A 14664-nucleotide genomic window follows, 5' to 3' on the forward strand; every position below is an offset into this window, starting at 1 on the left:
AAATGTCAAGTATCATTATTATTGTTCTTAAACTAATCCATTGTAGTCAACTGCTTTTATAGTTTTTATGAAAGCAAATACAATGGGAGCTACATAATTGGCTGCCTAACAATGTTGTTTCAATTAGAAGAAGACAAAAAGTGTCTGAAAAATGCAACAGTGGGTTGCCATTTTCATCAACTGCAAAAAAAAAAATTCTGCTAGAACTGAACCATGCCATACCATATCAGGTAATAAAGTTACTCTGAAGTATATGTAACACACAGATCAGAAGTAACAGGCTCAGATAATTTTTTGTTACGTGTTTGGTTCACTATTTATCTGGCACAGTTGAAGGTTTTCACTTATTGTTGAGCAAGTAACAGTAAGGGTAAAAATGTGAAAAATGTATGTGTTTACTTCTTTGCCAGCATCTGAGAGACTAAGTTTCCCCAGGCTGTGACTTTAAAATCCTAATTTTCAGTTGAATAGTTTGCAATGTCTGGCTTATACACCTTTGGAAACAGGCAGTACAGGAAACACTGATACTCCCTTTCCTTAGTGAGGTGAATATGATCCATCTTTTAATAGGATGCTGTTAGAACAAGGTAATGGAACTAAACTGGGAAAATGTGAGTCCCATTACTCTTCACATTTGCCTAAATCCTGTTTATCTGAAAGGTAATCCCGCCTTTGCCAATTCACCCTGAGGGTGGATAGTCCCAGTTATTCAGCCCAGGGCCACATGCAGAAGGCTTTAGCAGTAAGGGTATGCTGTATGGAAGGATGCTCTTAATCCAGGATGCTGATTATACTAGTAAAATTGAATGTTTGCCAGTCTAGTTTATTCTTCTCCTGATTTGTCCTGGCAGGAACAGGATTTTGCTGGTATAACGGTGTTTATTTTGTGATGGAGGAAGGGGAATGTTTGGGGGCTTTTAAGACAGAGCGATATTGGTCATAGGTAATGTGTCTTCATGCATCTAAGTGATTAGGCAAAAATCTGTTATGTAGTCTTGGCCTTAACATGACCCCAGAGTGAGTAACTTGTGACCTGTCTGTCCTCATCAGCGTCAGTACTGCTGCCTTCTAGAACAGCCCAATTAAGATAATTTTATGGTTGCTGTAGGAGGACAGTATCTGTAAGGCAGGCTGAGCGGAGCAGTCCTGGCTGTTCGTTTTCCATCCCCAGAGACTGCATTGCAACAACTGCCTCTTCCAAGTGCTTTCCTCTACCAAGCAGCACAAGCCCATTTCTGCAGGCTCATCTTCAGCCAGCTCCTCTGTATCTGTGAGCTCGTTCCCTCTAAAACCAAGGCTGTTCAGGGACAGGTATTACATTATGTGCTGAGTGAGATGGGTAGAGCGATGTGACATCTGGATGCTGATGTCTCTATAAGATTATGGACATAGTGCTGGTATTAAAATAATTACACCATAGCACGAAAAGACTCAGATCTCTTTCCTGGGAAGCCAGGTCCATTCAGAAGAAAAACTTCAATGACATTAAAAAGCCAGTTTGGAATGGGGTTTTTTGTTTAGTTGGTTTTTAATTATTATTATTTTGAGGGTATTTGTGAGGACTGATCTTTTTTTGCTTGTTCAGAGTCCTACTGTTGTTTGTACCAGGTGTAGCAAGTGCATTAAGACTTTGGAAAAGGGCAAACAATCCTTTTTTTCCTCAGACAAATTTAACACGTTGGATCTTTAGATTTTATCTTTTTATCCTGATGGTGAAAAAAAAAGCACACTAAATATGTGACATTAATACAATTTTTTTACTTAAAAAGAATAATCTAATGTTGGATTTGCATTCTCTCTGTTAATGGTTAGCATAAAACATTGTACTTGGGAGTATTGGACCGCTCATCCTCTCAGTGAAGCTAAGAGGAATTTTTTTATGTGTGACAGCACTGTGAAGCAAGACTATTTTTCAGGATAAGTACAGTAAAATTCTAGCAGGTAATGCTCTTCATCAGAAAACATTAGTAAGAAAAATGCTGAAAAACATTCCTCTAGTTACACTATTAAGTAGGTTTTATTTTCTTTCTCAGTAAGAATAGTGAGTGTACATACACGCAAAACATGCCTTGCTCTACCATTATTCTGAATTGCTAGTTGCAAATGAGATTTTTCTGTCTACTCTTGCACTCCTTAATATGTCTTTTTCAGGTCTAAGAAATGGATGAATGGATTTGATTTTTAAACAAATGGTCTCATTGCAGTTCCACATCAGCAAAAAGCAGAGTCTTCTGAGAAGATGAGATGAAAATGCAGGCAGTCGAACAAAGGAGCCACAGAAAACTCTTCATCTTGAAGAGCTCAACAGACACATATTGAAATGAGTTGACTGAACCTCAGTCCCATGTCTCGTGGGTTCATCTTTGGGGAAATGATGTCCACTATGTTTTGTCTGACTGTAGCACTGGATGCTTGCTTGTGCTTCTCTACTGGCCACTTGGGATAGAAGGCCAAATTTTGCTTTGCTATGACAAAGTCCAGTTGGACAGCTTTCTCCCAGTTCTCCCAAAACAGATTAAAGTGAATACAGACCAAGACGATGGGTAAACTATGATGTAAAGTTTATATACAAGAATATAACATTTATCTGGAGTATTTACAAGGTTAATTAAAGCAATATTTTACAACTCTTTCAGGTTAACCACTAGGTATATTACAGTTAGGCTACAGATGGTTTAATTTGCAAAATAATAAAAAAATCCATTGCATTCAGATCAACCAGCTCCAAAACTTGTTCATTTTTTTCTGAGAGATAAGGGCTCAGACTTGTGGAAAATAAAATGTGAGAATGGTTAATATACTCTTACTGGTGCCTATGTATCACATGCAAGAGTCGTAACATGACCTTTATAGTGTTAATATAGATGGCAAGCCATTTCACCTCGGTGAAAGAGTCGTACCCACTGTGACAGGCCAGTCGCACGCGTGGCTGTCTTTCTCTGCATCTCCTACTTTTGCACAACAGACATGCATGTATACAGAGAAGCAGCAATATAAATGAACCAGCATTACCAAAAATGAAGAGGGAAAAACCTCAGACCAAAGTCACATTTGCAACCGTTAAAAAAAAAAAAAAAGCTTTAAGCGAGATACTTTAATACTTCCCAAAAATATTCATGATTTTTTTTTTATTACATTTTAACCTATGTACAAAAATGGAGGGCTCTCTCCCCTCCCGGAGAGCGGTCACCATGTCTCATGCCCGTGGCATCTCGAGGCTCAGAGGGGCCGAAGCAAGAAGGTGCGGGAGGCCCGGAGAGCTCGGGACAGAGGCGGCTGCTGGAGGTGGCCAGAGCCGAAGCCACTAACACTGCAGTTTGCGGATGCTGCGGGAGAACCGCTTGAAGGCCCGCTGCCCTTTCTGCCACCGCTTCAGCGAGGTGATCACCAGTTCCCCAGCTTGCTTTTGCCCCATCACCAAGTAGGGGACGTTGATGTCGTTCATCTCATCGCAGGTACACTGGAGGCCACCTTTGAGCCAGAGCACGATCTTCCTCAGATCCCTTTCCGTCAGCCCATTCAGCTTGTAGATGGTTTTGCTCTTTGTTTCGGGGGTGATCTTGGTATCCCCATTGATGTAGGCAATCTCCTTCACTTTTATCTTCAAGGCTAATAGAGCGAGGGGAGGGGGCAGGGGAGAGAGGGAGAGAGATTGAGAGGTTTTTTCCCATTAGTGCACATAAAGAGGACCTGGGGAGGGAGGTGCTCTATTGCTAATTAAACTGTCAGGGCTGACAGAAGAGGCAGCAGGTGGCTCCATTTCTAAAGCCACAAAGGGCATGCAAGTCATTTCAGTTTGAATCAACCTTAAGGCTGAGGGGTTTTCGGTTTCTTTTTGCCTCTTCCCCCTCCCCCTCTTTTTCCTTCCTTTCTAAATTAATTTTTTTCTCCCGCTTTTCTCCTGTTTGCAAACAGAGAGAGGGTGGGTTTGCTACATTAAGCAGAGCCCCGTTTTTTTGCTGGGAGAGGACAGTCTTCGTGAAACTAGAGTTTGAAGGGGAGGTGGGGAAGCGAGTACCTAGACCTAATCTGAAACCTGATCTCTGCCGCGGCTGAAAACTTCTAAACTTAATTTATTAGGCTAGAGAGGATTTGGGGCAAACCTGTAAGGAAATGATATTTCACATGCATTGTTTTTTTGAAAGAATAGATCCTGTGGAGGGCAAATTGGTCCAACAGCTGCATTCGATTTGGTAAAATAACTAGGAGGGGGATACAGGGCTCTGTAAGAATCTGTGGGGCATGTTTAGCTTTAGGAGGATTTATCTGAGCGCAATTTGCCAGGCCAAAGCTATTGGTTGTTTTAGCAATTATGTCCCGTAGTCACGGTTTCAGGTTTTGGGTGGTGGGTTTTGTTTTGTTTTTTTGGTTTTTTGTTTTTTTAAAGAAAGACTTTTGAATTGTTGTAGATATTTATACTACAAATCTGTTTCCAGGTATAAACATTGGCCTATTATAAAAGGATTCCCCTCCTTATTCCCTTTTTCTCTTGAAATGCTAATGTGTGGATAATGTGCCGTTCAGTTCTCTGTGTCGAAGGGGCTTTCTTGTCCTCTTCTAACCCCAGATCTTCCCATTAAGTTTATATCCCCAATTGTCTGTGCATTACCTTCTCTGTCAAATGATATATAGAGCTTCATTCTTAATCTGCGGAGAGGGTCTTTCTTACGATACGTGAGATTGGTCATGCGGCTCTCTCATACGTCCAAATGAAGCTTTGCTCTACTTCTCCCCAGGCAATAGACTGGATGAAAGATTCTTTTTTTTTTTTTTTTTCCATTTTACTTTCTATTTGGCTTGCCAGCAACATCCACATAAAAGAGCGCTACTTCAAAACAGCAAACAGAAAAGGACTGTAAAAAGAGCTACTTTTCATTCCCAGGTGGAATTTTGTGTTTTGTGACCCAATGGTCAGACGGGTCCATCTGCAGATAAGACAAAGCGCTGCCTTTATTCAGGCGCATCTCTCACTGACTCCACTGGGAATTTTACCTGGCCCTGAACCCTCACGTTTCAGCCAAGGGGGGCTCTGCTTCCACTTACCAAAGTCATTTTTGCAGAGGTTTTCCACGATGTCATTATCGTCTTCATTTTTGTTTTTGCAGGCATCGCAGACCTTGGGTGCTGGAAATGCAAGGGACAGTCCCCGTCAGGCTCGGGGAGAAAGGAACAGCAGGTGGCGTTGGGAACCCTTCGGGAACCGCCGGGTTTTCCAGCCCTCGAACCCTCCATCCCAGACCCTGCGCCTTCTCACCCCCACCCCAGCCCCGGCGCTGCCCGAGCACTTCGACACGCCTTACCTTGCTGCAGACCCGCTGGAGGGGGGCACGGTGTGCTTTTAAGGTCACACTTCAACCAAAAGCGGTTGTTTTTTGGTTTGTTTTTTTTTTTTACGGGGGAAAGCGTAAAGAGGGACACACGATACAAACCACCCGAGCCCCACGCTTCAGCGATGATCTTTGCAGGAGGAGGTTGTTCCCCTGCGAGCCGCACGGCTCGAGTCCGGGGTCCCGGACCTTTTCTTTGGGGACGGAGACCGGCAAAGGCCAGGGGGTGCGGGCCGGTGCCAGCACCCCGCCGGTGCCTGCGGTTTCCCCGGTCCCCTCGGCAAAGCCTCCCTGAGCCTGACCTGCGGCCCGTCCCGTCCCGTCCCGGAGCACCGGGGCGTGCTGCAACGGGAGGGAGGCGGCTCCGCTGGCCGGCAGAAAGCTGGGGAGGGACCCCGTTGCCGGGGCGGCTCCTCGGGGGGCAGCTGCTGCCGGCCCGGGGGCTGCCCGGCGGCTCCCTCTTACCTTCCCGGGTGACAGGGAGGATGTGGTCGCTGCTGGCCAGCGGGATGCAGAGGTCGTTGTCCTTGGGGAAGCGGCTGCAGTCCAGCATGTCGGGCCAGGGGAAGCCGAAGGCGGACATCACCGGGGCGCAGCTCTCCTTCACCTCCTCGCAGAGCGAGTGGCAGGGCTGGATGATCTCGTCCAGGTCGTCGATGCAGACGGGGGCAAAGAGGGAGCAGAGGAACTTCCTGGTGTCGGGGTGGCACTGCTTCTGCACCAGCGGGATCCAGGTGGAGGCCTGCTCCAGCACCTCCTGCACCGTCTCATGCCCCAGCAGGTTGGGCAGCCGCATGCTCTGGTACTCGATGCCCCGGCACAGCAGCATCGGGGCGGGGATGGGCTTGCAGTTGGAGCGCTTGTAGGAGAAGTCGGGCTCCCCGAAGGGGAAGAGCCCGGCGGCCGAGCCCATGCACTGGGACGCCAGCAGGAGCAGGGCGCAGAGGCGGCGCTGCATTTTGGGGCGCGGTGGAGGGAGGGGAGGGGGGGGCTGCCGAAAGGCTCGGGGGGCCGCGATGGCGGGGCGCGGAGCGGGCGGCGCGCCGCTGCCCTCAGCCGTAGGCAGCGTCCCCCAGCCCGGGCTCCTGCCTGCCAGACGGGGACGGAGGGTCTGAGCGAGATGCGGGGGCAAACGGGAGTTTTCAGGATTTTTTTGTATGCAAATGGCAGGGGGAGCGGGGGCTGGGAGGAGCCTGGTGACAGCCATCCAGAAAGGATTGGTCACTACTTTCTCGGTCTGCTTTTGCTCAGGGGGATTGTCTTTTGGCAGGAAATCCTTGCAAGGAACGTTACCGTGCGAGCACGGGCAAGGGAAGGGAAGGGAAGGGAACGGGGGAAAGATCCCCGCGAACAAAGAGCCACCAAAGCCCGAGGAGCTCCTCGGCCGGGCAGGGGCAGAGGGGCCGCTCTCAGGCCGCGGTAGCTGGAGGTGAGCTTTGCCGCTAACACAGCTGCTGCCGAGCGGCGGGACCCCCCCTCTCTCCCCTTGCCCACGTTTGGTGCTTTCGCTGCCAGCGGGTGCGTGAGGTGGCCGGGCCGGTTCCCCACGCAGGGGGCCAGGCTGGCTGCTCCCTCAGCCCCCGGGGGGTGTCTGGCACCTCCGCCCCCTCCCCGCGATGCTGGCAGCCGCAGGCAGCGGCTGGGGGCTGCCGGCTTTCCCGCCCCCGGCCCCGGGTCGGCAGCGCCCAGCCGCCGGGGGCTGCCCTGCGGGGTCCTCCTCCTGCCCCCCAGCCCCTGGCTCTCCCCTGCGAGATGGATGGCCTCCGACCGCCAAAGGGGGTTTTCCCCTGCTGGGAGCATCCAAGTGCGTTTGAAACGCTGTCACCTGGCACGTTTTTCCAAGGCTAAAAGCGTAGGCCTGGCTCTGCGCAGCGTAGGCATGTCCCTTTCCCTTCGCTCCTGTCTTCACCTAGAAACTCCCTTAAAGAATTATGTTTGTGTTGATTTACCACAAAGGGGAAGACAACAGGCAAAGCACTGGGATTGCAATGCAGCTTCAGTGCAATTTGGATATTTCTTGGATTTTTAGTAATATTATTCATGGGATTATTATTGAAAAGAGTAGGCCTGTGTAGTATCATTTTGTGGTAAACCACATTCATTAATCAGCTACTGAATGTATCTCCTTATAGAGATGTTTTATGGGAAGCTAGCTAGCCTTAGCCACGATGACTTCTGTAAATTGCAGGATCCCTATATGTCTAGTTTCCAGACTGAGCTTCCCGGAGGTCTGACTCGCTGCTCGTGGTGTAGGAAAGAGATTGGACCTGCAGCATTCCCACGGGGAAGGCACGGGGCTGCCATGCTGGAGTGGTCGCAGTGCTGCCCCAGGCGGGCCATTGTCACGCGCTGAGGCCAGCGCCAGCTCCTTCACAGGAGCTTTCAAGGTCCTTTCCAGCGGGCCACGCTGATGGACGTAATCTCCCTGTAGGCCAGCTTCTCTCTTACTTAAATTTGTTTCATACCTGGAAAATAAATGTCCTGAATGTCTAATACCACTTGTGGAAGGGCTTAAAAGTAGTCTATTTCTTACAGCTCCACATATTCTTGCCATTTATTATTTGTGTTCATCTCATTCCTTTAAACAATAAATCTGTAAGCTCTTGGCCTCAGTTGCCTTCCATGGCACTGAGCCCCACCGATGACTTATGGTCCCCATTTCAAGCCCGTTTTGCCAAGTCCTGAGGATTGCCAGAGGCTGTAGCTGTTGCCACTTGCAGGAGATGTCCCTTCCAGCTGCCAATGCTGGTCCCACTGGCCTCTGTCCCCAACCTCCTCTTCAGTGGAAGGGGACCTACCAGCACGTTTGCTCTTACCCTGAATGGCCAGGCTATTCACCAGGTCTTTGTAAAATGGACAAGTTTGTGGTTTGTATTTTTCTCTCTCCTTTTTTCACTGCTTCTCATTATTTTGGAGTCACTGACATCCCTTCAGGTCAATCTCAGCAAGATCAGAAGACAATTTGCCTGCTCCGTAAATTCCCAGTAGCCACGTACACCTCTTTCCGCAGATCCAGCCAGCTGGGCTGCGTGGAAGCAAGGACCCAAATCTGAACAGACTCTGTTTAGACTAGAGATAATAACCATTTTCTGCGGTGGAGGATGAGACATTTCCGACAGAAGTTTGCTCATTTTTTTCACCAGAACTGTTTGCTTGTTTGTTTCCAGCCCACAGGAATAAGGAGGAAAAACATACTTTTTTCCTGAATTAAGCTTTGATTTGAAACGAGGCCTTATGAGACCTTATTATTTCCATTTTTAATCACCTTTGGCGAACTCACTTACCATAAATTTGAAACGATCTGAGATCACGTAAACAAAACCAGCCCAAGCCTGCAGACCCGAGCAATCAGTACTGCTCTTGCTCTGATCCCTTGCAAGGGAAAGCGCCGGCGTGCGGGGCTGCCATCAGTGCTCCTCGCTGCAAACTGGGGTACGGCATTCCCAGCCTGCGGACCCCAATGTTGTTTGCAGTCGCTGTGGTTTAGCAGGGCCCATGCACCATCGCAGGCCGGGTGCAAGCTGCAGGGACTGGGTGCTGCGGCCAGAAAACCTGCAGCATTCCCAGGCCTGGGTGATTTTTGTGCTAAATGCTCGAAGTCAAGCAAAGCCTAAGCAGGAAGAGCAGCTTTGGGTGTCCGCGCAAGTGTGCTCAAGGGGTGGGGGAGTGCGGGAGGAGACACCCATGGGGCTGTCTCCACGGGGGGTGTCGGGGGTCCCTGGGCTATGGGGTGGCTGCTGAGGGCAGGGAGACCTCGCAGCCTTGCCTTCCGGGGCCGGCCCCGCTTCGCTCGCCTCCCCTTTTGGGAGGGATGGGGCTGGCGCTGAACGGCGGGTCTGGGCAGCCCTTGGGGAGCCGGGCTGTGTTTCGGGCCGCCCCGGGTGCCGTTGCCCTCCCCGGCTGTCGGGGCACACGTCGGGGCCGGGGGAGCATCCCCGGGGGGGGGGGGTGGGGTGCGGGGGGGTCCCGCTGCACGCGCTCAGGCCAATAAACAGCCGCTGTTTCACGCTTAATTGGGAATGAAACTAATGAGCTCCTTACGGCCCTCGGCTGGTGCCGTCCCTCCGCACCCCGGAGAGGTTTAACCCTCCCCCGGACCCCCACCTGGCGGGCAGCCCCCGGCGGCGGCCGCTGCCCCCGCCCGGGCCAGCCCGGCCCTTTAAGCGTAGCCGCGGCTGCCCGCGCCGGGCCGGCGCTCCGGCCTAAAGCCGCCCGGGCAGGCAGGGCCGGGGCCCGGGACGGCGCCTGCGGGGGAGGGCCCGCTCTCCCCGGAGCTTGCTGCCGCCGGGTAAGGGCGCTAAGATCCCCACCCCAAGGAATAGGCGGGGGCTGGAGGGTTCGGGCACCCTCCCGGAGAAAGCCCTGGGCCTCCTGGTCCGACCTGGGGGGAGCCAAGCAGGACGGCACTCTTAGAATACAATGGTACGTTTTTATTGTTTTAAAGGGAGCATAGGCTTTTGAGCTCCCGTAAATTCATCAAGTGGCGTGGACAGTTAAGCCGCTTTAAACCCCTGAAAGTAGCATAAGCGTTTAAGCCACCGTAGATGCTTAAAGCAATATAAGCTCTTAAAATGCCTTTAATCCTTAAGTGCTTAAATCACCTTAGATCTTGGGAGTTAGGTGAGAGAATGAGCTGCCTGGAAAAAAAGACCCCAACTCCAGTCCTCCAGTACTCCCCCCCCATCCCTCAGTAAAAGTTACCTGATGGATGGTGGTGCAAATAAATGAACCATGGGGAAAATGACTCGAGTCCTTGGTGCTTGCAGGGAGTTAAGTGTACCATTGTGTTCCAAAGAGCGTGTCTGGTCTGTGCTATCTACGTTAAAACCATGGTGCTGCTTCCTCTTGCTCTCAAGCCTTGGTGTGAACTTGGATCTTCTGTGCCTTTTCCTGGCCAGTCCTGGTAGCTGAGAAGCGGAAAAGAGAAAATATATTGACACTTGCCTGTCTGCTAAAGAGTGGGAAAGACTTGCTTCAACATAGGCAGTGAAAAATACTATCAATTTGTTAATCTGTCTGTTGCATATTTTTCCAAACCCGCTGCCTTGAGATCCCTTAGTCCCTTACCTGGCTATGTACTGTATGTGGGAGACTCTTTGCACCCACCCACTCCCAGTCCCCCAAGAACCTCTGACCCATTGAGATGCTTTGCTGATGTGATGAGCTTGAGGTGAAAGCTGCCATCACTGATGGCGTCCCCAGCCTGAGCCCCATATTCCTTTGTCACTGACCTGCAGGCGGCATCACCCCTTTTTGTTGCAGAATCATGGGATAACTGTGGCTGGAGGGGACCTCAGAAGACCATCGAGTCCAACCCATGCTCCAAGTTCAGCATTTAGCTAGGTGGCTTGCAGCCTTACCCAGCTGAGCCCTCACTGGGGTGCCTGCACGCTCACCTGGGACCTGAGAGGCTCAATTCAAGGCTGTGTTGCAGCCTCCCTCCCCTTCTTGGAGAAAACTCCGAGCTTTCAGAACCTGGGCAGCCCGCAGGTTGGTTTCCCACTGTGGAAGATGGGAAGAATGGGATGGGTTATCGGCCACACTGAGAGCAGCGATTTGCAGAGGGAGGCACGCACCCATGCAGGGCAGCCAAGCCTTACCCAGCATGAAGCACCCACCTTTCCCAAGCGGCTAGGTGCTGTTTTCACCCCTGAAGAGGGTCCAGCCCCACTAGTCACTCACTGGTGGGAGTAGCCAGGCTGAGCAGGTTAGGGAGATACTGACCTCAGGGGCTCTCTGAGCATAAACTTGGGGCCTGAGGATTTACCCTTTGGTTAGTAACATTGTAGAGGAGTGAAAAATCTGTGGCTTTTTAGCTCATTCTCTTCAGCCCATAAAATGGCAGTGGTGACGACAAAACTGACTTTCTCCCCATGGTGAAAAAAATCTGATTAAAGGGTCTGCTTACCTTTAAAAATGGGCTCCAGCATCACACTACCAAAACATTATTACTATTTGAATCTCGCAATTGCATTTGGTAGGAAAAAAATAGGATTGCACAGGTTTTGACGGGAGGCAGCTCAGCAACAGATCCCTCCTGACTCTGTTTTGGTGGCTGATAAGGTGGATTTTAACATTTTCCAGATCCAGGACTGGGCAGCAGTCTTGTTTTCTGTTACCACAACATTTAAAAGCTCCGTTGTCAAAAACTGCATGTGCTGCAGATATATCATTCCCCCCCCCCCCCATTCTGAAAGGAACCCTAAAAAAATCATTTATCCTTTTTTTTTTTTTTTCTTTCTGTTTGCAACGCTGACTGAAAATGCAGCAGTAAATGCCTGGTGCGAGTGAGTGGCTCACGCTCGAAGGGTGCTGAGCGTGTGCCCGAGTGGCACAGGGTGCTGCTCAGGGGGAAAAAATCATTTAAAATCATTTTTGGGCTATGGAAGAAGAACCTCTTGGTGGCGCTTGTGCACACCATGTCGGGTTTTTTTCTTTTCACAGTGACACTGAGTATCGATCTTCCAACACGCTGTATTTCTGCTTGCTGCCGTTCTTTTCTCCAGAAATGCTGTGTTCAGGGACTGAAACTCTAGACCATCTTTAATCAGGGTTTGATGTCATGAAGGGGAAAGATCAAACCGGGGCTGATTACTTTCAAATGGAAACAAATCCAAGCCACAAGGAGTTTTCTAGGGTTTTTAATTTTTATTTTAGTGGTCATTCCCTCAATAGTTTCCCTGCATTTAGTATCTTAAAATTTGCAGGCAAGTTTTTCCAATTTGCAATGTTTTCCATAGGAACATTGTTAAATATTATTCCAAGCCTCTGTTTTTTAATGTTGCATAGTACTTTCCTCAGTTTATATTAAATGGTAAATATAGGTGCTTGGATGCTGTATATTATACACACACACAAACATATATATATATGTATATAAATCTAGGTTTATTTGCATGCTAGTGCTTTAGCAAGTTATGATCCTTCAAATTTATCTGACATACATCTATATCTGGCTACAGTTTTTGTCATGGTGAGCATTTTTGCTCATGTAGAAGGTCTGTTTGTGATTACCGCTCCCTTTATTGTCTATCTAATCTAAGTGCTGGATGACAAAGATAGCAGGGACCATGCCCTAGAGGACTACAATTGCGTGGTACCTGGTGTTCCTAGTGTATGTTATTTAAAAAGCTATAATGGAATATATCTTTCCTTTCTTCCCCCTCCAGCTGTTACATGCAGCCTGGCAGTAGCTAGCACCTTGAGCAGAGAGCGGGGCCCCGCTCTGTGAGCCGTACAGAACGACAGGGTGATTATACCACAGGGTTTGGGCTCTGGGTAGGGCACGCAGAAGGGAAGAAAGGAGAATCGCTGCCTCCGCCTGGGCAGGGTGGCACAGGGCAGAAATTCTGCCATCATTGGCCACAGCAAGAGTTTTGTTGTTGTGGCCGGTCATGAGGGGTCTAGCTCCAAATTTTACTCCCCAAATCAGGACTTAGGCAGGTTTCGGCCATTTGCGTCCAAGGTTGCCGCAGTACTTCCCCTGATGAGTGACCAAAACTGTGGACATTGGTGAGCTTTGGCGTGGGTCTATGTGCTGTGGGATCACATAGTTCTCCAGGTGCATGGGCAAAAATTAGCCACCTCTCTGCTTCTGCAGTGCTTAACAGAGAAAATGACTATAAATGAGTGTATGAGAGAGGCAGGTGTTGAAACTCATCTTCAGAACTAATTGCTTCTTGTAGAGAAATGGTCAGGTTTGCAGGTAGATAGCTAGTCTAATGGCCTCAAGGTTTGGACACCTGTTACTTGTAAAGAAAAAATATTTTAAAATAATAATTTGTAGTAAAACATTTTTTAAAAGTAAAATCAAGAGAGCCTGTTGCCCAAAGATATACTATTTAAAATATTATTAAGCGTGATTTAAAATAAAGCAATGAAGCAATCTGATCATGATGTCAGATTGACCTAATCAACAAATTAGTCTCTGTATTGGATTGGAGTTAAATTACAAAGTGGTTTAAATAATCAAACTAGTAGGCAAGTTATCAGTAATTAAAATATATTTGCAGACTCTAAAGTTGGTATTTCGAAATATTAAAAAAATCCAGATGCTTGAAGAACCTGACCCAGACGCAGTTTGAGTGACATGGCTTATGATGGTATTACATCTGCAGTTTTCACTAAGTTCAGAAATGATTGAAAAAAGCAGCAACAACCAGCACTTAACATTTATTCAATAAGGAATATACTCAAACTTTCAATCATCATCTTCAATTTCTTCTTTCCTCTACTGTTCTGCTTTCAAACTAGAAAATTACAGTTTTGCCTTCCTGGACTTGTCACAGAAAAGTAAACCTGGAGAGGCTCGTAAGGAAACCCTTGTCTGAAATACATTTTAAACAGTTTTCTTCTCCACATGTATTTTTAATTTCTCAGTACATTGAAATGCCTACATGTAATATAGGCTGAGGTAAGTTTTAGAACTACCCAGTATATTTATTTATTACTTTGGGTTTTTCATGTACCTTTAATTATTAATTTTTTTCTCTCAATTTCAATATTCTCAGCTCTCCGTTGTCTATGTGACTAATCCATCTCAGCCTCCCTCTGCTCAAATGCAGATTTCCTCACAACATTTTTCCAACCTGAGGCTTGGTTCACTCAAGTTTCAACCCTACCTAGTAGTGCTCGGTCTAGTAGTTAACATTTATATTCTGCAAGCCTGTTGGGTCAGAGCCATAGGGCTCAGCACTTTACTAGACGTGATGACTCTGCCCAAATAGTTTGTGAGCTGAACCATGAACCATCGTGGCTGAGGCGGTAGCTGGGAAGGGGTGTGGGTAAGGCAGGCTAACAGCATGCTGAGGAGGGGTGCGATTCCTTGCCGTGCACCAGCTTGACTTCTTCGTCTGCAAAAGAGAAGGCTGCTGTCCTACCCCAAAGCTCATTGCGGCTTTGCGGAGGCAGAAATCCTGCTCCTGACCAAAGGGGCACTTCTGTGTGAGTTAGTGGGGCTGTTCACACATGGCATTTATACTGCAGCAAGGGAGGCGCGATGTAAGTATCGGGAAAAAGAATCGTGCTTTTCTCCTACCTTATTATCTTAATTTCCTTCTCGAGAGATTGCGATGTGTTAGAGCAGCAGCTTTGCGAGACAGAAAGCTTGCTTGCCAGTTTTATTGTGCAGCTTTATTCAGATGCTCCTGTACTGAGTACAAAAGTGCTGCAAGCTGAGACTTGACAGTGAATTAAACCTAGCCATGGATCTGACCTTGGCATCCAAGTCGATGCTTGGTCTTCTGGTCTGGTTGAAACTGTGCTAGTTTTGAGGGAAGTGAGTGTCTTGCAACCCATGTTCCCAACCAATATGTAGCTGGCTTGACTGACCCCCTGC

General features: G+C 48.4%; 1 protein-coding gene and 1 long non-coding RNA gene across 2 annotated transcripts in view; one reads left to right on the forward strand and one right to left on the reverse strand.

Moving 5' to 3' along the window:
* Nucleotides 1-1993: 1993 nt before the first annotated feature.
* On the reverse strand, nucleotides 1994-6468 carry SFRP2 (secreted frizzled related protein 2). The gene is made up of 3 exons (XM_052777706.1): nucleotides 5793-6468; nucleotides 5044-5124; nucleotides 1994-3609 (listed from the first exon to the last, which is right to left on the reverse strand). The coding sequence occupies exons 1-3, from the start codon at nucleotides 6283-6285 to the stop codon at nucleotides 3305-3307; spliced, it is 879 nt and encodes a 292-aa protein (XP_052633666.1). The 5' UTR covers nucleotides 6286-6468; the 3' UTR covers nucleotides 1994-3304.
* Nucleotides 6469-9515: 3047 nt separating this feature from the next.
* The window catches only part of LOC128152572 (uncharacterized), a 33879-nt gene continuing 28730 nt past the window's right edge, over nucleotides 9516-14664 (forward strand). The window contains exon 1 of the long non-coding RNA XR_008238699.1: nucleotides 9516-9615. This is a non-coding gene — a long non-coding RNA (uncharacterized LOC128152572). The remainder of the gene's footprint in view (nucleotides 9616-14664) is intronic.

This window comes from Harpia harpyja, chromosome 2 (assembly GCF_026419915.1).
Source record: "Harpia harpyja isolate bHarHar1 chromosome 2, bHarHar1 primary haplotype, whole genome shotgun sequence".
Lineage (NCBI taxonomy): Eukaryota > Metazoa > Chordata > Aves > Accipitriformes > Accipitridae > Harpia > Harpia harpyja.

Excerpts from the sequence above, each read along its gene's own strand:
- SFRP2 (XM_052777706.1), bottom strand. The coding sequence starts at position 6,285 with ATGCAGCGCCGCCTCTGCGCCCTGCTCCTGCTGGCGTCCCAGTGCATG. Across the intron at positions 5,125-5,792 it reads CCTCCCTGTCACCCGGGAAG|CACCCAAGGTCTGCGATGCC; the intron begins GTAAGAGGGAGC and ends TTGCATTTCCAG. Across the intron at positions 3,610-5,043 it reads CCTCTGCAAAAATGACTTTG|CCTTGAAGATAAAAGTGAAG; the intron begins GTAAGTGGAAGC and ends TCGCTCTATTAG.